The sequence below is a fragment of the Somniosus microcephalus genome, chromosome 1 (genome assembly GCF_052327205.1).
Source record: "Somniosus microcephalus isolate GS21.2 chromosome 1, FLI_Smic_1.0, whole genome shotgun sequence".
In the NCBI taxonomy this organism is placed as follows: Eukaryota; Metazoa; Chordata; class Chondrichthyes; order Squaliformes; family Somniosidae; genus Somniosus; species Somniosus microcephalus.
In genome coordinates this window covers 12,727,944-12,751,731 of record NC_140987.1, presented here as the reverse complement: position 1 = coordinate 12,751,731, position 23,788 = coordinate 12,727,944, and the positions used below count along the sequence as shown (strand labels likewise).

At 49.0% G+C, this 23,788-nt stretch overlaps 3 protein-coding genes across 5 annotated transcripts in view; all 3 read right to left on the bottom strand.

Annotated features, from left to right (window-relative positions):
- LOC147123927 (uncharacterized) overlaps positions 1-23,558 on the bottom strand; it is a 180,292-nt gene extending 156,734 nt beyond the window's left edge. Inside the window, exons 1-3 of the mRNA XM_085966903.1 lie at positions 23,416-23,558; positions 22,259-22,435; positions 10,583-10,737 (exon numbers count right to left, since the gene is read on the bottom strand). The gene's annotated coding sequence lies outside the window, so the exon portion shown is untranslated. The remainder of the gene's footprint in view (positions 1-10,582; positions 10,738-22,258; positions 22,436-23,415) is intronic.
- Positions 1-23,788, bottom strand: part of rictora (RPTOR independent companion of MTOR, complex 2 a) — a 903,687-nt gene that overhangs the window by 455,293 nt on the left and 424,606 nt on the right. The gene's annotated exons all lie outside the window — the stretch shown is intronic.
- Positions 18,707-21,029, bottom strand: LOC147123928 (uncharacterized; the record flags this gene model as incomplete). The annotated part of the gene is made up of 1 exon (XM_085995332.1): positions 18,707-21,029. A coding segment is annotated over one exon (936 nt), but the record flags the coding sequence as incomplete, so codon positions are not given.

Here is a 23,788-nt window from a genome sequence, read left to right as displayed (position 1 = left end):
CGGGGCCTACGAGCAAATCGTCACAAGTGCGAATTTTTCCAAAATCAAATATCATATTGTGGCCACATAATTAATAAGGAAGGGTTGCATAAGTCACCTGAAAAAATTGAAGCGGTCGTAAAAGCCCCAGCACCTGAAAATGTTTCACAATTAAGGTCCTTCCTGGGATTAATAAATTACTATCATAAATTTTTACCGAACTTATCAACTCTTCTGCACCTTCTTAATGAACTGCTACAAACAGGAGTAATTTGGAAATGGAGCGAAGACTGTAAACGTGCCTTCCATAAATGCAAAGACTTAATCACGTCCAAAGAAGTTTTGGCTCATTACAACCCATCACTGCCAATCAGACTGGTGTGCGATGCATCCCCTTACGGCGTAGGAGCAGTATTATCGCATAAATTCCCTGATGGCTCGGAACGGCCGATAGCTTTTGCGTCACGCTCATTGAACTCAGCTGAGCGTAACTATGCCCAAATCAACAGGGAAGCACTCAGCCTGGTATGGGGAGTGAGGAAATTCAACCATTACCTACACGGACAAAAATATACCTTGTTGACTGACCATCAACCCCTCATCTCCATATTCAACCCTAAAAAGGGTGTTCCCATTATGACAGCGCAAAGGCTACAGAGGTGGTCCCTTTTTCTAGGGGCACACCAATACAACATAGAATACAAAGGATCAAAACAGCATGGGAATGCTGACGGGTTATCGCGCCTACCGTTGCCAACGGTAGAAGAAGCACCTACCGTAGACCCAGTGGAGATTTTCCACTCTACCATAGTCGACTGTCTACCAGTAACAAATTCTGCCATTGAAAGGGAAACTAGAAATGACCTGACTCTCTCACGAGTCTACGATTTAACAGTGAAGGGATGGCCAGCACATGGCGAACCACTGTTGCCAGCATTCTCGCAAAGAAGAGAACAGCTGTCAGTGTGCCGAGGAACCTTGATGTGTGGATCCAGAGTGGTGATTCCACCCAAACTCCAGGATAAAGTTCTAAAGGAGCTTCACGAGGGGCATCTCGGTGGAGTGAAAATGAAGAACCTAGCCAGGGCGTTTGTATGGTGGCCAGGTATCGATGGAGACATCGAAGAAATGACCAAGAGCTGCCTAGGATGCCAGAAGGTCCAAAACGCTCTACCCCAAGCCCCTCTACATCCATGGGAGTGGCCCTCATCTCCCTGGAAAAGGGTACACGTCGACTTTGCTGGTCCATTTATGGACTCAATGTTCTTGATCGCGGTTGATGCACACTCCAAGTGGCCGGAGGTAATAAAGATGTCTTCCACCACCACGGAAAAAACCATCACAGTATTAAGGACCATATTTGCCAGGAATGGGCTGCCGGAACAGATCTGTTCTGATAATGGACCGCAATTTGTGTCCGAAGAATTCAGGAAGTTCTTAAAAAACAACGGGGTTAAGCACTACACGTCCGCCCCATACCATCCCGCCACCAATGGATTGGCTGAAACGTTTGTCCAGACCTTCAAGAAGGCCATAAAGGCCATGGGTAATGAAGACATAAAACTTCAGCACAAGGTGGATAACTTCTTGTTCGCATACAGGAATGCAACACATATGGTTACAAACCAAACTCCCGCCATGATGTTCTTCACTAGAAGCCTAAGATGCCGGCTGGATTTGATCAAGCCCAACATCAGAAGGGACGTGGAGAACCGGCAATTTCAAGGCATGAATGAAAGGCCAACTAGAACCTTCCAGATAGGTCAACAAGTTTTGGCCCGGGACTACCGTACCAAGAAATGGCAGCCTGGAACTATCTGCACATGACTAGGACCGCTGATGTATACCGTGGACATCGGAGAAAGCATAATAAGGCGCCATGCTGACCAAATCATAGAGTCATCCGAAAAGGGACAACCTACACCACAACTCTATACGCCTAACGATGAAGTAGAGATACCCATAGTATCTACCTCCGATCCGGTGATACTGGAACCCGATGAACCCGACACTGGCATGCAAGCCGAATCAGCCTTGCCAAAAGAACCTACTACACCACCGAGGCGTTATCCGGACCGAGTCAGGAAGCCTCCAGAGAGACTGACTTATAATTAATTAACTGCAGCAATGTGTAGATTATTTTTCTTGTAACATGTAATTAATAATTACTTAAAATATTATGTACTGGTTGGCTAAAAGGGGAGGAATTGTAGTGTATGTGCCTTTAAGAGCCCCCTGTGTACTGTAATGCCGGTAATGGCCACTCGGGCTATATAAGCCTGTATATTGTGTTGTATCAGTTAGTTCCCCTCCAGACTTTGTTTAGTAAACACCTATGAAACCAACTCCTGTCTTCAGTGTCTCTATCAACACACAGACACAACAATATGTACACCAAGCTGTATACAACAAGAATTAATGAAAATGTACCATGGGAGACAACACACGGGTATATCCAATATGTTAAACAACCTCCAGCGATGCTGGTGGTGGCCCGGAATGAAACAAGCTGTGGACAGATTCTGTAGACACTGCCCCATATGTGCACAGTATAACGTAGGGAAACCTGTCAAGGTAAAGTGGGGACATCAGCCGAGACCAAGAGGCCCATGGGAGAAGTTGCAGATAGACTTTACTGGACCTCTACCGAAATCAAAGGGAAGAATGTACTGTTTGGTAATAATAGATCAATTTACTAGATGGGTTGAAGCATTCGCCACTAGAGATTGTACGGCAACAACAGTAACACGAATAATGGCAGAGGAGGTCGTACCACGATGGGGGGTCCCACTGCAGATTGATTCAGACCAGGGAACACACTTTACCGGGAAGGTTATAAAGGAAACATGCACATTATTAGGTATCAGACAAAGGTTCCACATACCATACCACCCTCAGAGTTCAGGGATGGTGGAAAGGATGAACCAGACTTTGAAATTATCCTTAGCTAAAGCAATAGAAGACACAGGGAAGGGATGGGCAGAGTTACTCCCGAGTATACTGATGAGACTTAGAGCGACCCCGAATAGAACTACGGGGCCGACACCTTTCGAACTAATGACCGGACGAGCAATGACACTGCCGGAAGGAGTCACTACTGGGGGTGAGGATGTCGGGCCCCTGAAGGATAGAACTAGGAGATTTATTAAACAATTGTGTACGCAATTACACGCGCTCAGACATGAGGCCAAAGGCCAACAGGTTATACGGGATCTAGAACAGGATACACGGGGCGACCAGAAGGAGGTCCCAGCAATAGGTAGCAAGGTGATGGCAAAAATAATACCAGCTAAACCAGGGCTAGCACCCAGATGGTCAGGACCATTGATGAACAGTGACACATGCGCTTGTATAGATGAGTCCGGAACGGGTAAAGGAAGGTGGAAGCACTGGACTCAGTTAAAGATATATAACAAAGACAATGAGTAAGCCAGAGGTGGTGCCTTTTGAGGAGAGTGAGGAGTATGCTCAAAGGTATAAAGAATGGGAAGGGGAGTTTCTACATATATCAGTGATAGGGCTGTGCGTGATGTTAATATTATACACCGTGGTTTGCATCTTCAAGTATATCTGGAAACAGAGCCACAGACCAAGAAACGAACAAGATATACAACATCTCGAACTGATAGAACTCGGGAGTTTATGGTTAAGTATACGCCCTGAGTCTGTAGTGGGACTTCTGATGCTCGTTGGTATCGACCAGACTTCAAACGTTAACATCATCCAGAATGGAATCAGGATGCCAACCAACAATACGCCGTCATTAGAATGGGGAGCGATTTCAGGAGACGGATGCGATATGACTGTGTACTGTAATTATTGTGAACACAAGAATACGGCTAATGGAACTTTGTATATCCGGGCCAGAGAGGGCGAAGGGATTAAAATAGAGGGGAAGAAATTGGGTATAGCCCCGCTTGGGGCGCTAGAATTGGCGGTGCGCAAATTGTATCGCCAGGCGCAACTTATCGCCACCTCCAGCGATATTGGGTTGCATTGCCCCTGAGGGAGATTGTGGCGTAAAATCAGGCGCTGCACGGGACTCCTAAGGTGCTAACCTGGCGGCGCTACTCAATATCTGGGCGGACGGGCGCAGCGCAGGTGCTGTCAATAATCAATGACCACGAGACATGCTGGCGCCGGCCAGCTCTTAAAGGGGCGGGTCATTTAGGTTCAGCAGCCACACTCATCACCCTGTAGGCCTCAAAATCGGCGCTGTGCATTCTGAGGTGTTACAAACTTTGACCAGATGGAGAGGGTGAGGCAGAGAGCGGAGCGCTCTTCCGAAAGGGCATTGGATGCTTTGGTTGGTGCAGTGGAGCGCCGGCGAGCAGTGCTGTACCCTGACAATGGCAGGAGGCCTCCTCAGAACGAGTACCGCAGAGCTTGGAGGGAAGTTTGTCAAAGAGTCAACTCCAGCAGCGTGGCGCCCAGGACTCCTGTGCAATGCAGGAAGAAGTTCAACGATCTCACTTGGGTCGTTAGGGTGAGTGGCTTATTGGAAATCTTCTTCATCCCTCCATCTGCACCTGACTTTATGGCCAGAGGGTGCGCGATGCCCCAATGGCCATCTGTCAGCCAGCACCCATGGCCCTTTCTGGGAACGCACATGCACATTCAACTCAGGGCATAATGTAAGGGCTGATCCACCATGGGGGGCATGAGATGACAACTCAGGGCATAATGTAAGGGCTGATCCACCAAGGGGGGGCATAAGATGACAACTCAGGGCAGCATGTTTCATAACTTCCCGTCCTTTCTCCTGCAGGCCAAGCTGGCCAGGAACCGGAGAGAACAGATTCGTACTAGAGGGGGCCCTCCTCAGCTGCAGGAACTCACAGACCTGGAGGAAAGAGTCCACCAGATTGTTGGAGGCCGGATGAGTGGTCCTGTCACCACTGGAGCTGCCGACCCCATTGTGCACAGCGATGGTAAGGTCATCACCTTTTTGAACTGTCTCCTTCCACTTGTTCCCCACCAGCATGCTTTTTCACTCTGGACCCATGTCAGAGCATTGCAGCACTCTTGCATCCCTTGCTGCCACCCTGTCCTTTCGCTAAAGCCACTTTTCAACCTCCCTGCTTTCAGATGCTGCATCACCAGCTCAGGAGCCGGGCCATCAAGCTGCCAGGGACAGTGACTCCGGAGGCGATGACCAGGAGGAAGCCGGACCATCCGTGCCACCTTCAGGCGAGCCAGCCCATCTGCAGACTGGGGATAGTTCTTCCCTGGAAGGGAGCGGGGGGGATGGCTCTGAGGAGGAACCAGTTGCAGGAACCAGCGGCCTCCAGCAACGCAAGGGGGGTAGGGAAGTTCGGGAGCACGTCTCCCCGGAGGGCATGTCAGATGACGATGACTGCTGCACAGAGCGCAGAAGAGGTGCGTTCCCTCGCAGAAATGAGCACCCAGGCTCGACTCAGGCACACTGAGCCGATGGCTGCAGTTGGAAGGATGCCTGAATCCATCGAGACACTGGCAAGGAGTGTGCAAGACTTCGGGGCAGCACAGGAAAGGAGTGCCCAGGGCTTCGGGGCAGCCCTGGAAAAGACTGCCCAGGGCGTCGGTACATCACTGGAAAGGACTGTCCAGGGCGTCGCTACATCACTGGAAAGGACTGTCCAGGGCTTCACCGAAGCAGTGGCACCTGCCACGCAAGTGCTGAGTGCTGCCATGCAGTCCCTTGTTGGCCTCATGCAGAGGCTGATTGAGGCCACACAAGCACTGACTGCTGCCACCCTCGATGGATCAGGCAGGATTACCCGGGGCCCTTGCAGCACCACCGCAGGCCAGCAATCTGTGGACCAGCCGATTGGTGCTCATGCTGCGGTGCTGCCCCGTCAGAGTGCCAGTGTGTCGGCCGACCACGGAGCAGGTGTCCGCTCTCAGGATGTCAGCATTCCTGATGCCAACGCTGGCACGTCTCCACTGCAGCTGCCATCACCTGCAGGACAGACTGCTTCCACCCATGCCCATTTGGAGCAGTCAGCATCCGGCCCCTCCAAGCCCAGAGTCCGTCCAGGCCGTCCCTCAGGGGCATCTGCGCTTTAGGACAGTCAGCAGGCATCCCCCAACCTTCATGCAACCACTGGGGTCCCATTACGGAGGAGCTGCAGGGAGGGAAGGGGCCGTTCTCGCAAGAGAAGTAGATCACCATCAAAGGGGAAAGAGTAGAAGGTGCTGCTGAGACGTCCTATTTCTAGAAATCAAGGCCGTGGATGCTGGTCTGAATGTTAGTCATGTTTTGGATAGTCTCCCGGGTGTGCGAGTCACTTATGTGTTAGTTTGTTAGTTAAGCTTTCTGTTGCCATTGCTTTGTCATGTTGGAAGGAAGCACAGTTTTCAAAATAAACAAAAACATTTAATGTCATTGGCCATGTCTGCTATTTACAATCATTCTGGCCTTCATAGGCTTTGGGTTATCCGAATGGTTCCATTCCTGGTCTTCGAATGGCACCAAGCAGTCCGTGAGAGGGGCCTAGAACCGACTCCTTATCAGCCTCTGACGGACGGCCCTTCCAGTTTCTCGGACCCTCCCGTCTTGGTCCTCCTCCTCCTGCTCCTCCTCCTCTGCTGGTCCTTCAATGTCTGCTGGCATTGGCTGGGTGCGCAGGGTTGCGAGGTTATGGAGCATGCAGCAGGCAACGACAAAGTGGGAGACTCGCTCTGGTGAGTACTGCAAGGCGCCTCCCGAATGGTCCAAACAGCGGAACCGCTGCTTCAACACGCCGATTGTGTGCTCCACAATGTTCCTCGTCGCCTGATGGCTGACGTTGTAATGCTCTTCTGCAGGGGTGCTGGGCGTACGGAGCGGGGTCATCAGCCATGGGCACAGTGGATAGCCCTTGTCGCCGAGAAGCCAGCCTTCTGGGTGAGCCGGGGCCTCGAAAAGGTCAGCGACTGAAGTCTGGCGTAGGATGAATGCGTTGTGGCTGCTGCCTGGGAACTGTGCATTGACCGCCAGGATCAGCTGCCGGTGGTCACAGACCAGCTGCACATTCAAGAAGTGGAACCCCTTGCGGTTGCGGAACTCCTCAGGATTCAAAACAGGCGCCCGCAAAGCCACGTGCGTGCAGTCAATGGCGCACTGCACCATGGGGAAGTCCGCTATTGCCGCGAAGCACTCTGCGCGCTCCCACTGCTTCTCCGGTGTCACATTGAAGGAGATGTACTGCCGCCGCCTTTTAAACAGGGCATCTGTAACCTGCTGGATGCAGCTGTGCACCGCAAACTGGGAGATGTTGGCAATGTCCCCAGTTGCTGACTGAAAGGAGCCAGTCGCATAGAAATTCAATGCCACTGTTATCTTCACAGCCACCGACAGAGAGGTCCTGCACCTTATCTGCGGCTGCAGATCTGCCTGAAGCAGGTGGCAATGCTCAGTCACCACCTCCTTTCTGAATCGCAGCCTCCTAACACACTGCTCCTCCGACATGTTGAGGTAAGAGAACTGCTGCCTGAATACCCTGGCAGCGTAAGGTCTGGTGTGGCGACGTCTGTTGGCCCTCCTCCGTCTGGCCATTCCTGGCCCTCTCTCCCTCCGTCCCTGTGCCCTTTCCAGATGGTCGAGCAGCAGGACGTTCCCCTCCAAAGCAGCCCCCATAATAATAGGTCAGCAGAAATTAAATAGGGTGTAAACGTTCACCAGCAGCAGGGTGATGATATGAAGGCTGAAGGTCCTCTGGCAGCGCTGTGTCACGAGTGATATGGCTCAGAGTTCAACTTTGCTACTCTGTGTAAATCTCAAAGAAGTTGCATTCCCAAAATGGCTGCCGCTTTTATACCAGTGCAGTCCCCTTTAAAGAGCGCCCCCCTAAGCCCGAGAGCGACTGGGGAACGTTCCAGGAAGCTGTCCTTATTAGCGCCGGTCGGAACGGAGGGGGGGCGCCACTGAATTTCCGGTCCGGGGCGCCAAAAAGGCGTTGCACACTGAAATGACATCAGGATCTGCCTGCACCCGCAAGCGGGCGCTAAGATTTAGCGCCGGCGCTAAAACCCACTCAATATGGCAAGAGGCGCTGGGTTCACTGCGCCCGCCCGAAAATTGGGTAACGCCCCAATTCTCGGCCTCTTTAGGCGCTAATCGCTGGCGCTACCAACCGAATTTCTCCCCCAGAGTGTCTATGTACGAAAGACAATGTTCAGGCAACCCCAAAGTTTCAATTAGGAAAAGGAAAATTTGTAGATCTAGGGTTCGGATTCGACAAAGCAGTTGAGATTACACCAAATTTCTACGGATCCCATATCTGGGGCAGAGTTCGAATACACTGAATTGGCCCAAAATAGGTAAAAGACACAGGGGAATGATAGGATGTTTTAATGCGGGACGCAAAAAGGGACCCAGGCAAGGACAAATATTACAGATGGACATCAGGGGAAGAACAGAGGAGATAAGGTTACAAAGGAAAAGCGACGAGCATAAAATTACCACAACCCCACTAACGTGCCCGTCAATGGAAAAAGGCGCACCAGCGGGTTTAATAATAAGAAAAACACAAGATGAGGTGTATTTTAGTGTAACACATAGAGTTATTAAGCTCGCTATTAATATGAGTACTTTTGAAATGCCCGCGATGTGTAACAATCATACAAAACAATTATGGAACTCCCTGTGGGTAAAACAATTAGAGGGTCCACAAGGAAAATCTATCTTACAAAGACGTAAGAAACGGGGAGTATTGGAAATGGCCGGAGCAGGGTAGGCGGCCGGGTTAGCAACAGTTAATAGCTTGGACACAGAAGGGTAAACGAAGGAGTAGAAGAACTACAAGCAAAGATAGAGAAGTTACTAAAACAAGCCACTGGAAATAGCCAGCAAATGGCACTGGTAGGAAAACAAGCGACAACACAATTGTGGGGGGTGGAAGAGATAGTAGCCCCCCATGCAGAAACAATCAATACAATTATTGATCGACTTAACAATACTTCTCACCAAACCCATAAGGAATTGGTATGTGCCATGTATGGCTCATGGGTATTGTCGAATGCTCAACGTAACATGAGGCAAATAGATAATGGACAGATCCCTGATTGGATTACTAATGAGGATCTGGAACCTTGGATTGACACAAATAAAAGCCTATGTAAAGGGCGTAAAATGGGACAAGTATACCGGGCAGGCGATTGTCTGACCCCATGGACTAAGGTGATTGGCTTTGTACTGGCCATCCCGCAACTCCCAGGAGAGGGACAGCCCCTATACGATGTGATTAATATAGGAGAGGTACAAAGGGAGAGTTGGGTTAAATATCACGATGTCCCCACCAAGGCACTTTGGGAAAGGGATGAAGATAATAAACAGAAGAATGGAATCTTAAGGGGGGTGGTAATGGACGGGTGCCACCACAAGGGAAGGACATGGGTGTGCACACCCCCCCCACCGAGGGAGACACAGCCAAGTGTGGATTTACAAAATCCACCAATTGCACCCTTGAGGTACACCCAAGAGGGATACACCAGACAAGGGTAGCACTGAGGAACAACGGGACATTTTGTGTCACCACAACTGAACAGAAATATGAATATCAAGATCTGACTTGTCCCATTCCCCAACCAAACTTTTGTTCTGATCCAAAGATATCTACACAGATAGGGCACCAATATATACACCCACCAAGACCACAGGAAGAGAAAACCTGGTCACTTCATAATATGGGACTTAATAAAGAGGTTGAAACTTATGTCATACCAGAGCCCAAGGCAATTCCTAAGTTAGAGGAAGAGAAAGCTTGGAAGAAATTACAGCAGGAAACGAAGGAAATTTTAAAGTATTATCATAAAATAGAAGAAAACTTAAAGAAACAACAAAAAGACATTAGTACAACATTAGCAGAAACTCCTTGGTACAATAAGATCTGGAACTGGGGGCTAAATGTCAATATACTCCCCTGGATAAGGATCATATCACACGTATTGGTAGTTGTGCAAGGCGCCGTATTAATGATCCTTTTGTTCTCACTTTGTGGATATTGCCGGTGGCGGAAGAACCAAAACCGAGCACAAGCCGTAACCAAACAAATAAAGAAGGAAGGAGTGAAAGAAAGACTGTTGCTAACCACTAACAAACAAGGGGTAGGGCGTGAGAAGAATTATGATGAAAACTGTGTTTAGGATTGCGGAAGTATGAGCACTAGACACCCTGGGCTGGTACCACCAGGGCGACGGGAACTCATAGCAAACAATCTTAAACTGTAGCATATTGGCCATATTGGGTCAAAGTGACCAATGGGCCATAAGGGGGGACAGCACTAACCAAATTAATATCATACTTTAGTTTATGTTAGAATATGTATAATGTAGCACCAATGTACAGGGTGGAGGTAGCGAATTAATTCATACCCTGAGTTAAACGGTATATAGGTCTGTATTTATTGTATTTATTGTATCCAGCTAATCTCTAAAAACATAATTAATTGACTGAGAGGCTCGTGGGAAGATTGGGGAAGATGCCTGTTCAGCCAGGCAAGGCAGCACGTATACAAGATAACATACATAAGAATTGAGTAACAAGGCGGCCTTCGCTTGTTTGTGAAGCTACAACATGGTTGTCTAAAAGACAAAATGGCTTACATCAAAGTCTGGTGGAACTAATTACAAATATGCTTACCTTGCAGAAGTAACATGAGCAGGTTACAAGGTCAGAATCTGTGCTTTGCAGATAGTTCGGACCAGTAGGCCGATTGAACAAGAACTGTTATCTTGTGAAAACATGTTATTGAGCCGGACCATCTGGCAGATACAATGGACGACTGTGGCTCCAGGCTAGAAGAATAGATAAGAAGGCCACGGTGATAGAGGAGTTGGAATAAGTCAAACAAGTAAAAAACATGATTAACTGCGGGATATGGGGAGAAGCGTAAATATGTCACGCGGTAGAAGCAATGGATATAATGGAATACTAGAGACTATGATTGATAGATTTGTACCTGCCCCTAGGGCAGGATGTGACTGATAAGATTATGTATAAGAATGTAACTCACTAAACTTTCGGTGGTGTCGGATCTGAGAGCAGTCTCAGAAGGTTCTCCCCAGGCCTGTGAATAAAGACCGTTTTGAACCTCCGATCGAAGTCTGTCACCTGTACTATAGCTCAGCGTCGAGCTTGGATATCACTTGGTCCGCCTGTAGCTTACATCAATGAGGTACTGAATGAGGACTTAGCATCTGTCTTTGCAAGAGAAGAGGATGAAGTTAATGTCGCAGTAGAGGAGGGGGGAGTAGAGAAATTGGGCAAAAATAGATAGAAAGGAGGTGCTAAATAGGTTGTCATCACTCAAAGTTAACAAGTCACCCGGTCCAGATGGGATGCATCCTAGATTGCTGTGAGAAGCTAGGGTGGAGATAGCAGAAGCTCCGACCACAATCTTTCAATCCTCCTTGGATATGGAACTAACCTGATTCAGTTCTTTGATGAAGTAACAGAGGGTTGATGAAGGTAGTGCAGTAGATGTAGTGCAGTAGATGTTGTTTATATGGACTTTCAAAAGGCATTTGATAAAGTACCACATAAGAGACTTATTCGGAAAATAAAAGCACAGGGAATTAAAGGGCTGATGGTAATTTGGGTATAATTGGCTAAGGGAGAGGAGACAGTGAGCAGTGCTGAGGGATGTTTTTCTGACTGGAGGGAAGTATGCAGTGGGTTCCCCCAGGGGTCGGTATTAGGACCATTGCTTTTCTTGTTATATATAATTGACCTGGACTTGGGTATAGGTGTACAAGTTTGAAGTTTACAGATGATACAAAACTTGGCAATGTAGTAAATAGTGAGCATAGTAGTAGCAGACTTCAGAAGGACAGAGACAGACTGTGAAATGAGCAGACACAAGGCAGATGAAATTAAATGAGGATAAGTGTGAAGTGATGCAGTTTGGGAGAAACATCAGGGAGAGGCCGTATAATCTAAATGGGACTATTTTGAGCAAGAGCAGAGGGACCTGGGGGTCCATATTCACAAATCTTTGAAAGTGCCACGGCAAGTTGGTGAGGTTTCAAAAAGTGTATGGGATACTTGGCTTTGTAAATAGGGCCATTGAATACAAAAACAAGGAAGTTACGCTAAACCTTTACAAATCACTAGTTAGGAACATAGGATAGGAGGAGGCCATTCAGCCCCTCGAGCCTGTCCCATCAAACACTCCCAGGGCAGGTACAGCACGGGTTAGATACAGAGTAAAGCTCCCTCTACCCTGTCCCATCAAACACTCCCAGGGCAGGTACAGCATGGGTTAGATACAGAGTAAAACTCCCTCTACACTATCCCATCAAACACTCCCAGGGCAGGTACAGCACGGGTTAGATACAGAGTAAAGCTCCCTCTACACTGTCCCATCAAACACTCCCAGGGCAGGTACAGCACGGGTTAGATACAGAGTAAAGCTCCCTCTACACTGTCCCATCAAACACTCCCAGGGCAGGTACAGCACAGGTTAGATACAGAGTAAAGCTTCCTCTACACTGTCCCATCAAACACTCCCAGGGCAGGTACAGCACAGGTTAGATACAGAGTAAAGCTCCCTCTACACTGTCCCATCAAACACTCCCAGGGGCAGGTACAGCACGGGTTAGATACAGAGTAAAGCTCCCTCTACACTGTCGCATCAAACACTCCCAGGACAGGTACAGCACGGGTTACAGTCCGAGTAAAGATCCCTCTGTGATTCTGTAATTATTTACACAGGAGATCCCCAGTACCCACATTCCTGACTATTCAGCAGAATTTTCACAGGGATAAACCTTGCCAGAGACTTCACTGCATTGACACTAATCTCCTGTGTGATATACTCTCTGGAGTTTAGAAAAATGAGAGGTGATCTCATTGAAACATACGAGATTCTGAGGGGGATTGACAGGGTAGATGTTGAGAGGTTGTTTTCCCTGGCTGGAATGTCTAGAACTTGGGGGCATAGACTCAGGATCAGGGGTCGGCCATTTGAGACTGAGATGTGGAGGAATTTCTTCACTCAGAGGGTTGTGAATCTTTGGAATTCTCTGCCCCAGAGGGCTGTGAATGCTGAGTCTTTGAGTATATTCAAGGCTGAGATAGATAGATTTTTGCACTCTAGGGGAATCAAGGGATATGGGGATCGGGCGGGAAAGTGGAGTTGAGGTCGATGATTGTAATGTAATCTGTTTGTCTTGATCCTGTATTCGTTTTGCACTCATGTATATTACCCTCCCCCACTGTGTATAGTTTCACTTCCTCTTTCCCGACTAACCTGGGAGGTTCCAGGTCTTGGCTCTTGGCTCCGCCCCTGACTTCCCTTACATAAAGATCCCAGGATCTGTATGACTCATTCCTGTGAACCAGTCGGCGTGTTGAGATGTTAGCTCTGATCTTAGTGATTAAAAGCCAACTTGTTTAAGTCTATAACTTCTAGTTTTGTGGTTATTGAAGGCCCATCAATTTTAATCACTAAAGAATACTAGGATGGATCGATTCCTAAAACCAGAGCGTCGGGACTTGGATCCACATTCTGCTGAAGCATCAAATCAATTTGGACACTGGCTCAAATGCTTCAAACTCTTCGCGGGGGCCTCATCCGCTAGCGAGGTAGATAAACTGAGTCTACTGACTACTCGCGTAAGTCATCGGATTTATTCGTTCATCCGGGACGCTACCTCTTACACGGAGGCCATCACTATCCTGAAGGCCCAATGCCAGAGGCCGGTAAACGAAGTGTATGCCAGACGTCTGCTGGCTACACGCAGGCAGCGACCAGAGGAATCAATGGACGATTTCTTACAGGGCCTAAAGGACCTGGTCCGGGACTGTAACTGCAAGGCTGTGACGGCCAACGCGTACTCTGACGAATTGGTCCACGATTCCTTCATCACGGGCCTCAAATCGAATTATATCCGGCAGAGACTGCTGGAGAAGGAGGTCCTGGACTTAAAAAAGGCAGTGGCCACTGCGCGATCGCTGGACGTGGCCCAGAGAAACTCTGACTCTTATTCTTCCGGCCATGCGGCCCTCACCGCCTCGTGCGCGCCAAGGGGGCCGCCATCTTGGAATCAGCCATCTTCCCCATCCAGGTCTCAGACCAGCTCTACGCCGCCGGAATCCCCACACAGAAGTTCACCCAGGAGTCCTACTACAGCGGCAATGTCTCGAGGCCCGAAATGCTACTTCTGCGGCCAGGCCAAGCACCCCAGACAACGATGCCCAGCGAAGGATGCTACATGCTTCAAATGTAAGAAAAAGGGGCATTTTAGCAAAGTCTGCAGGGGGAATCCGATTTCCAACTCCGTCACCGCCTCGTGCGTGCTGTGCGGGCCGCCATCTTGGGATCCGCCATCTTTTCCCGACTCAACGGCCGCCCAGGGCCCAACAGTGGCTTCGATCATGGTGGATCAATCCAGGCCACACCCGTTGACAAAATCCATGATGGACATACAGGTAAACGGGAATTTAACTAAATGTTTAATTGACTGTGGGAGTACCGAGAGTTTTATCCACCCTAGCCTGGTACGGTGGCACTCATTAACGGTAACCCCTACACGGAGCAGAATTGCTATGGCTGCTAAGCCCTACACTTCGGACATTTTGGGCTACTGTGTGGTAACACTGACTGTAAAAGGCACGGACTACAAGGATTTTAAACTCCTCGTGATGCCAGAACTCTGTGTTAATGTAATCTTGGGCCTGGACTTCCAGAGCCACCACGAAAGTGTCACGCTAGCATATGGCGGGTCCCAGCCGCCACTCACAGTCTGTGGCCTATCAACCTTAAAAATCAGCCCGCCCTCTTTATTCGCTAATCTCGCTCCGAACTGTAGGCCCATAGCGGCCAAAAGCAGACAGTACAGTCTGGAAGACAGACACTTTATCAAGGCGGAAGTGGACAGACTCCTGCGGGAAGGCATTATTGAATGCAGTACCAGCCCGTGGCGTGCCCAAGTAGTCATAGTTAAAAATAGCGAAAAGAAACGGATGGTAATTGACTACAGCCAGACTGTTAATATTTATACCCAGCTGGACGCCTACCCTTTACCCCGCATATCAGAAATGGTCAACCAGATTGCGCAATACCGAGTCTTCTCAACTATCGACCTCAAATCTGCGTATCACCAGCTCCCCATTAGAACGGAGGACCGCCCATACACCGCCTTCAAGGCGAACGGGCGCCTCTACCATTTTCTCAGAGTGCCCTTCGGGGTAACAAATGGGGTCTCGGTCTTCCAACGTGAGATGGACCGCATGGTTGACGAGAATAAACTACAAGCTACCTACCCCTATCTGGACAATGTCACTATTTGCGGGCACAACCAGCAAGACCACGATCTAAATCTTGCGAGATTTTTAAAAACTGCCCTAATGCTGAATCTAACCTACAATGAAGACAAATGTGTCTTCAACACAACCCGTCTCTGTATCCTCGGCTGTGTGGTGGAAGATGGGGTAATTGGACCGGACCCTGACCGATTACGCCCCCTAAAGGAACTGCCCCTGCCACACAATCCCAAAGCTTTAAAAAGGTGCCTGGGATTTTTTTCGTATTATGGCCAATGGGTGCCCAATTACTCTGATAAGGCCCGACCCCTCATTAAATTGACGTCCTTCCCACTATCAGCTGAAGCTCGGGAGGCTTTCACCAGTATTAAACAGGACATTGAAAGGGCTGCAGTGTGTGCAGTGGACGAATGCATTCCCTTTCAAGTCGAAAGCGATGCGTCAGACTTTGCCTTAGCTGCGACCCTCAATCAGGCTGGGAGACCTGTGGCCTTCTTCTCCCGAACCCTTCAGGGACCTGAAATCAGGCACTCTTCTGTCGAGAAGGAGGCACAGGCTATAGTGGAGGCAGTGCGGCACTGGAGACACTACCTAGCCGGCAAACGTTTCACCCTGCTCACCGACCAGCGGTCGGTGGCTTTCATGTTTAATAACAAACAAAGGGGGAAAATCAAGAATGACAAAATACTCAGGTGGAGGATCGAACTATCCACGTTCGACTATGATATTATGTACAGGCCGGGAGCCCTTAATGAACCCCCAGACGCCCTATCGCGGGGAATGTGTGCCAGCATTCATACGGACAAATTACAGGGTCTCCACAACGACCTCTGTCACCCAGGGGTCACCCGACTATACCATTTTATAAAGTCCCGCAATCTGCCCCACTCCATCGAGGAGGTCAGGGCAATGACCAGAGCCTGCCGCATCTGTGCGGAATGCAAGCCTCGTTTCTACAGGCCTGACCATGCACACCTTATCAAAGCCACACGGCCATTCGAGCGCCTAAGTCTGGACTTCAAGGGACCCCTTCCCTCTGCCGACCGTAACGTATACTTCCTCAATATCATTGATGAATATTCCCGCTTCCCCTTCACCATTCTCTGCCCAGACATGACCAGTGCCACGGTCATCAAGTGTCTCTGTAATCTATTCTGCATGTTTGGCATGCCGAACTACATACACAGCGATAGGGGGAAGTCATTCATGAGTGACGAGCTGCGCCAGTTCTTGCTCTCGAAGGGGATAGCCACTAGCAGAACCACTAGCTACAACCCCCGGGGTAATGGGCAAGTGGAAAGGGAGAATGCTACTGTTTGGAAGGCTGTCACGTTAGCCTTAAAGTCAAAAGGCCTTCCGACCTCCCGCTGGCAGGAAGTCCTCCCAGACGTGCTCCACTCCATAAGGTCTCTGTTATGTACTGCCACTAACACTACCCCTCACGAAAAGATGTTCGTTTTCCCCCGGAAATCCACCTCGGGCATATCTCTACCCGCGTGGCTGACGTCTCCGGGGACAGTGCTATTGCGGAAGCACGTGAGAGGCCATAAAACGGACCCCCTTGTGGAAAAGGTACAGCTCCTCCATGCAAACCCTCAGTACGCCTATATCGAATACTCTGATGGGCGAGAGGACACTGTTTCCATAAAAGACCTCGCTCCCTCGGGGAGCGGAGAGAATGATGGGAGACTACCCGATGAAGACCTACACTACAAAGAGACAGGATGCCCAGAGGTATCAATACCCAACTTTAACCTGGAGGACACTGCAGATAAACTGGAAGACACTGCGGAGGCCCGGACAGCGGAGGAACCAGAATCCACTCCCCTAGAGGCACCCCAACCGGCTTTGTGCCGATCACTGAGAACTGCAAAACCTCCTGACAGACTCACTTATACCAACTCTTAAGAAACATCACCCCGATGGACTAAATCTATAGAAGGGGTTAATGTAATGAAATCTGTTTGTCTTGATCCTGTATTCATTTTGCACTCATGTATATTACCGTCCCCCACTGTGTATAGTTTCACTTCCTCTTTCCCGACTAACCTGGGAGGTTCCAGGTCTTGGCTCTTGGCTCCACCTCTGACTTCCCTTACATAATGATCCCAGGATCTGTATCACTCATTCCTGTGAACCAGTCGGCGTGTTGAGATGTTAGCTCTGATCTTAGTGATTAAAAGCCAACTTGTTTAAGTCTATAACTTCTAGTTTTGTGGTTATTGAAGGCCCATCAATGATCAACCATGATCTTATTGAATGGTGGAGCAGGTTCAAGGGGCCGTATGGCCTACTGCTGCTCTTATTTCTTATTTTCTTAACCGCAGTCACTGACACCAATCTCCTCCTGTCTGATTTCAACTAACCCCACAGTCACTGACACCAATCTCCTCCTGTCTGATATAAACCAGACCCAGTCACTGACACCAATCTCCTCCTGTCTGATATAAACCGACCCAGTCACTGATACCAATCTCCTCCTGTCTGATATAAACCAGCCCCACAGTCACTGACACCAATCTCCTCCTGTCTGATATAAACCGACCCAGTCACTGACACCAATCTCCTCCTGTCTGATATAAACCAACCCCACAGTCACTGACACCTATCTCCTCCTGTCTGATATAAACCAACCCCACAGTCACTGACACCAATCTCCTCCTGTCTGATATAAACCAATCCCAGTCACTGACACCAATCTCTTCCTGTCTGATATAAACCAACCCCACAGTCACTGACACCAATCTCCTCCTGTCTGATATAAACCAGCCCCACAGTCACTGACACCAATCTCCGGTGTATCAGACTGAAGTTATTTACAATCCTGATGAGCTTTTACGCTATTCCTAGTTGAGTTCGAGATCTCCAATGAAACACTCCACACACCTTAATCCCCCTGAGCACAGGATTTATTTTTAATATGTAGATTCTACAATAATACAACTCCTATACTAAATGAGTGCAAAATATTTACATGGGAGATTCTACAAAGGAATACTTCTTGTAACATTCTTACAATATTACATTTATATAGTAAGACTCATAATCTAACAAGCTGCATCCATGAACTCAGGCTTTGATAGTTGCCCAGCCTGAGAGGCACGAAAGGATGTTCGACTCTTTTAAAATGCCAATTAGAATGACATTGTCATCAATCGATGTCACATTACCGAGAGAGCCCCCTTTTTAAAGAGATACAAACAATCAACTCCAAATTATAATTAAATCAGATCCGAATACTGTTGCTGATGTTGACAATTGACTCCAGTCCCTCCGGTGCCCACCGGTCACGGAAGGCCTCCAGCGTCCCGGCAGACACCGTGTGCTCCCTCTCCAGGGACAGCCCGAAGGATGTTCCACCTTGGCTGTAGCCATCAGCTTTCTTCTTCCCGGGGTGCTCTCTGACCTGAGCTGCAAACTGTTCCTGTATTTAAAGCCCAATCCGGTACAGCCCATGTGACCCTGGTTACCTCGGCCAATCAAACCATTGAGCTGAAAGACATTTATCAAACAAAGCATTCCATTGGATGGCTGTTTAGGGTTCATCGAGTAACAGCTTCCTGTTCATTGGAGCTACGAGGAATCTGTGAGTCAGAACAATGTCAGAGTTTGCTTTTACTGGGGCATTTCAAGAAACAAATGGCCTTCACAGTTCGGCTCAGTCCACACAGGCAGAGTTTTCAGCTCTGCTGGTTCTGTTCACACGAGGTCTGTTTCAGCTTAAAAGGGATAATTAGAGCCTGTTCTGTCTGAAGTGATTATAAGCTAATAGTTCACTAGACACGGGTCTTTAATACAAAGTCCACTAATATTAAGCATACATGTATATAAAACCAGGAAGACTTTACTTTTATGACTCTATTTCATGTTAAATCTGATCTTCTAACAAAACCCAGCTTTCTTACCGTCCACTCCTGGAGGCCCCACTCCTACAACCTTCAGTAGGGTCAGTGGTGGAGTTCCACAGCGGGAGTGATCCCAGAGTAACTGTCGGGATCGCTCCCCCATGGATGTTCCGGGTCGTGTATTTTTAGTTATCCTGGTGTCTAACACACACACATCAATAAAACAGGGAATTCCTGGAAACACACTGCAGGTCCTTCTTTATCTGGAGATCAAATGTCTGTTGTATAATTGTACCAGCAGTTAACAGGCTCCTGTGAACTCCTCCCTCTGCTATTTTAATGCAGAATTTAACCAATTTATTTAAAACAGTTGTATTTTAAATGGGTTAACGCCTGCCTTAAAATGGTAGACTCAGGACTGTCACACAAACATGTCAAATGATTACCAGTCATTTTTAGACTGGAAACTTAAACCTGCCGTTTCACTTTCAGTCAGGAACAGATCGCAGTTTGACACCAATCTCTGATTTGACAGCACGTTTCCAGCATTCACCGTTGTTCTTCCCGACTCTAAACACAGTTGTAAAGGATCCTTCTGTTCCGTGTATAGGAGCTCTGAACCATGGAAGAGAGTGGCTGGGACACATTTCTTACAGGCCTCAAGAATAACCCGCATGGCGACTTTGCTGTCAGTGAAGAGAGACGAGAAAGACCAAAGTACCATTTGCCCCTCTCAGTGTGGCCCTGAAGGACTGTGTCCAGGCTGAAGTTCTGTTCCCGCCGTACGATCCTCCCCGCAGATTGTCCTTTCTGAGCTCCAGCCAGGTGACGCTAAACACTCAGGTGGGAAAGACGAAAATCTACAACAATGTGTTTAAAACAAAGCTGATTTATTTGACACATATCCAGGATATTAATCTCCAGCCCATCAGAAACAAACCCCAACTGTCAGAATGAACATGGTTCAGTCTGGATGTGATTAACAGCGGCAATAACAGCAGAATCCAACCCCTGCAGTCACTTGTGAACTCGCTGGTGTCTCAGCAGGGTTGATGGCTGAATGAGTCCCTTCCCACACTCAAAGCAGGTGTACGTCCTCTCCCCAGTGTGAACTCGCTGGTGTGACAGCAGGTGGGATGACTGAGTGAATCCCTTCCCACACTCAAAGCAGGTGAACGGCCTCTCTCAGTGTGAACACGCTGGTGTATCAGCAGATCTTTTGTACTTTTAAAGCTCTTCTCACAGTCAGAACATTTAAAAGGTCTTTTATCTGTGTGAACAAGTTGGTGTTCAGTGAGGTGCGATGACCGAGTGAATCCCTTCCCACACACAAAGCAGGTGAACGGTCTCTCCCCAGTGTGAACTCTCTGGTGTGTCAGAACATCGGATGAATTTGTGAATCCCTTCTCACACACGGAACAGGTGAACGGCCTCTCCCCAGTGTGAATGCGCTGGTGTGTCAGAAGTTTGGATGGTCGATCAAATCTCTTCCCACACGTGGAGCAGGTGAACGGCCTCTCTCCAGTGTGAACTCGCTGGTGTCTCACAAGCTCGGATGAACGAGTGAATCTGTTCTCACACACGGAGCAGGTGAACAGCCTCTCTCTAGTGTGAATGTGCTGGTGTTTCACAAGCTCAGATGAACGAGTGAATCTCTTCCCACACATGGAGCAGCTGAACGGCCTCTCCCCAGTGTGAACTCGCTGGTGTATCAGCAAGCTGGATCTCTGAGTGAATCCCTTCTCACATAGGGAGCAGGTGAATAGCCTCTCCCCAGTGTGAACTCGCTGGTGTCTCAGAAGGTTGGATGAATGAGTGAATCCCTTCTCACACACGGAGCAGGTGAACGGTCTCTCCCCGGTGTGACTGCGTCGATGAGTTTCCAACTTCGATGGGGAACTGAATCTCTTCCCACAGTCCCCACATTTCCACGGTTTCGCTGTGGTGCGGGTGTCATTGTGACTCTCCAGGTTGGGTGATCAGTTGAAGCTTCGTCCACACAGAACACGTGTACGGTTTCTCCCTGCTGTGAATGGTGCGAATATTTTTTCAGACTGTGTAACTGGTTAAAGCTCTTTCCACAGTCAGTGCACTGGAACACACTCACTCGGGTGTGTGTGTCTCGGTGCTTTTCCAGTTACTCTGATGTTTGAAATCTTTCCCCACAGACAGAACAGAGAAAAATTTCTCCTTCCACATTCAAAGGCTGATGATATTCAGGTCCTGCTAATTCGTGTCACTCTCTCAGATCTTGACGTGATGTTTGGTTTGAGTTTCTCATCTGCACATCCTCCCCTTCTAATGCCCTGTAAAAGCAGTTTACAAAAGTCAGGATAGAAATTTGGATTTTTCTCCCTTTCTCTCCTGAAGGTGCTGCTTGATGGTGGGGTTGGGCCCCAGTCACTCTTTGTCCTCCAGTACCTCGCCAAGTGGCAATTCTGAGCTGTGAGCCGATACAGCGAGCTGCCAGCATTTCGACCATGGGGAGCAGCACAGCCGCCGTCCCTGGCTGATTCTGTCAGGAAATGCTGAGACCAATGCTAGCACAGCAACAACTTACATTTACATAGCGCCTTTAACGTAGTAAAACGTTCCAAGGTGCTTCACAAGAGCGTAATTAGGCAAAATTTGACCTTAGGGCCGAGGCAACTGAAGGCACGGCCACCAATGGTGGAGCGAAGGAAGTGGGGGATGAACAACAGGCCAGAATTGGAGGAATGCAGAGTTCATAGAATCAGATAATGGTACAGCCGTTCGACCCATTGTCCCAGAGCCAGCTCTTTGAATTTAGGCCCACTCCTCTGCTTTATAACCACAGACCCCCAACTTGTTTCCCAATGCAAGTAGTTCTCCAATTCCCCTTTGAAAGTTGCCATTGAATCTGCTTCCACCACCACTTCAGGCAGTGCCTTCCAGGTCAAAACAACTCGCTGCTTAAATTCTTTCCTCATGTCGCCGCTGGTTCTTTTGACAATGACCTTAAATCTGAGTCCTCTGGTTACCGACCCTTCTGACACTGGAGTCAGTTTCTCCTTATTAAGAGGGTTGTAAACACCTGGTCCACTTGGCACTGAAGTGTCTGAAACTCATAATAGGAACTCCAGGGAAACAAAATACTGACAAATGTTAAACTGTTCTGTTGACAAATGAAATCTCAATTTAAGTTATAAAAGATAAATTGTTTAACGGGTTCACACTGACTCACCCGACTCAGGTTCCGCCCCTCAAACACCGCGATTGGTTGCCGAGCTCGCTGCTCCCTTGGCCCTCCAGCCTCTGAGCTCTCTTCCTATTGGTTCCCAGGGCCATCAATCACCACTCGCCCACATTACGCTGCCAGATGAGGTTCAGGGGCTCAGAGGAAGGAAATGAGGCCATGAATCTGAGTTGGGAAATACAATGAGAGAAACATGATTCAATTGATGAACTAAACTATTTCAAATCAACTCAAATGAATTGTTGCAATTAATATGTTCTTTTTGCGCCAAGTGGGAAACAAGTGATCTTTTCCCACACACGGAGCAGGTGAACGGCCTCTCCCCAGTGTAACTGCGTCGATGAGATTCCAGCTCAGACAGGTAATTGAATCCCTTCCCACAGTCCCCACATTTCCAGGGTTTCTCCGTGTTGTGGGTGTCCTTGTGTCCCTCCAGGTTGGACGATCGGTTAAAGCCTTGTCCACACACACAACACGTGTACAGTTTCTCCCCACTGTGAATGGTGCGATGTTTTTTCAGGTTGTGTAACTGGTTAAAGCTCTTTCCACAGTCAGTGCACTGGAACACTCTCACTCGGGTGTGTGTGTCTCGGTGCTTTTCCAGTCACACTGATGTTTGAAATCTTTTCCCACAGATAGAACAGACAAACATGTCTCCTTCCACATTCACAGGCCGATGATATTCAGGTCCTGATGAATGGAGTGACTGTCAGATGTTGATGTGATGTTTGGTTTGTGTTTGCGGTGTGTAAATGCTGCCCTTCTCACAGCCTGTAAAAGGAGTTTACAAAAGCCATCACTGTGAGTCCAGGATAGAAATTGACAAGGTTCTCTCCTCCTGGTTCCTGGCCAAGGGGGCCGCGCATGCGCCCTGCTGCCCCCCTGAGCCTCTCAAGATGGCGGCCGTTACCCCGAGCCTGTCACCGGGAGAAAGCCCCGCAGCTGCCGCCCCGCTCGGGGCAAATGCCCGGCCTGGAGGCTCTTGTTCAGGGCCTGAGGCCCACCCTGGGTGTGTAAAGCGGATAATATTGATGTTTTAATAATGGGGCCTGGGGCCGCACTCGGGGTGTGAGCAGCCAGCGTCCCCCCGGGGTTCATGAACCCGCTCCCTCCACCAACTTTATAAATCCTGCGCCGCGGCCTACCCGCAGTTTATGAATCTCCCGACCCCGCTCCCGCGGATCTGCTGCTCCACCCGGCGAGGGACACATGACCCGGACCCGCGGCCTGATTGACAGGAGCTTCCGACCAATAGGGAGCGAGCGGGGCGGGGCTGGAGGAGCGAGCCGGCGGCGGGTCCTCCAATCAATCGGGAAGCCCGAGGGGCGGGGTTTGACCTTTAATTCTGAACAACAGAAGGTGAGCTGAGCATGCGCAGGAGAGGGTGATTGTTGGGCAGTGTGAGCTGAGCATGCGCGGGAGAGGCTGATTGTTGGGCAGAGTGAGCTGAGCATGCGCGGGAGAGGCTGATTGTTGGGCAGTGTGAGCTGAGCTTGCGCGGGTGGCGAGGCTGCAGCA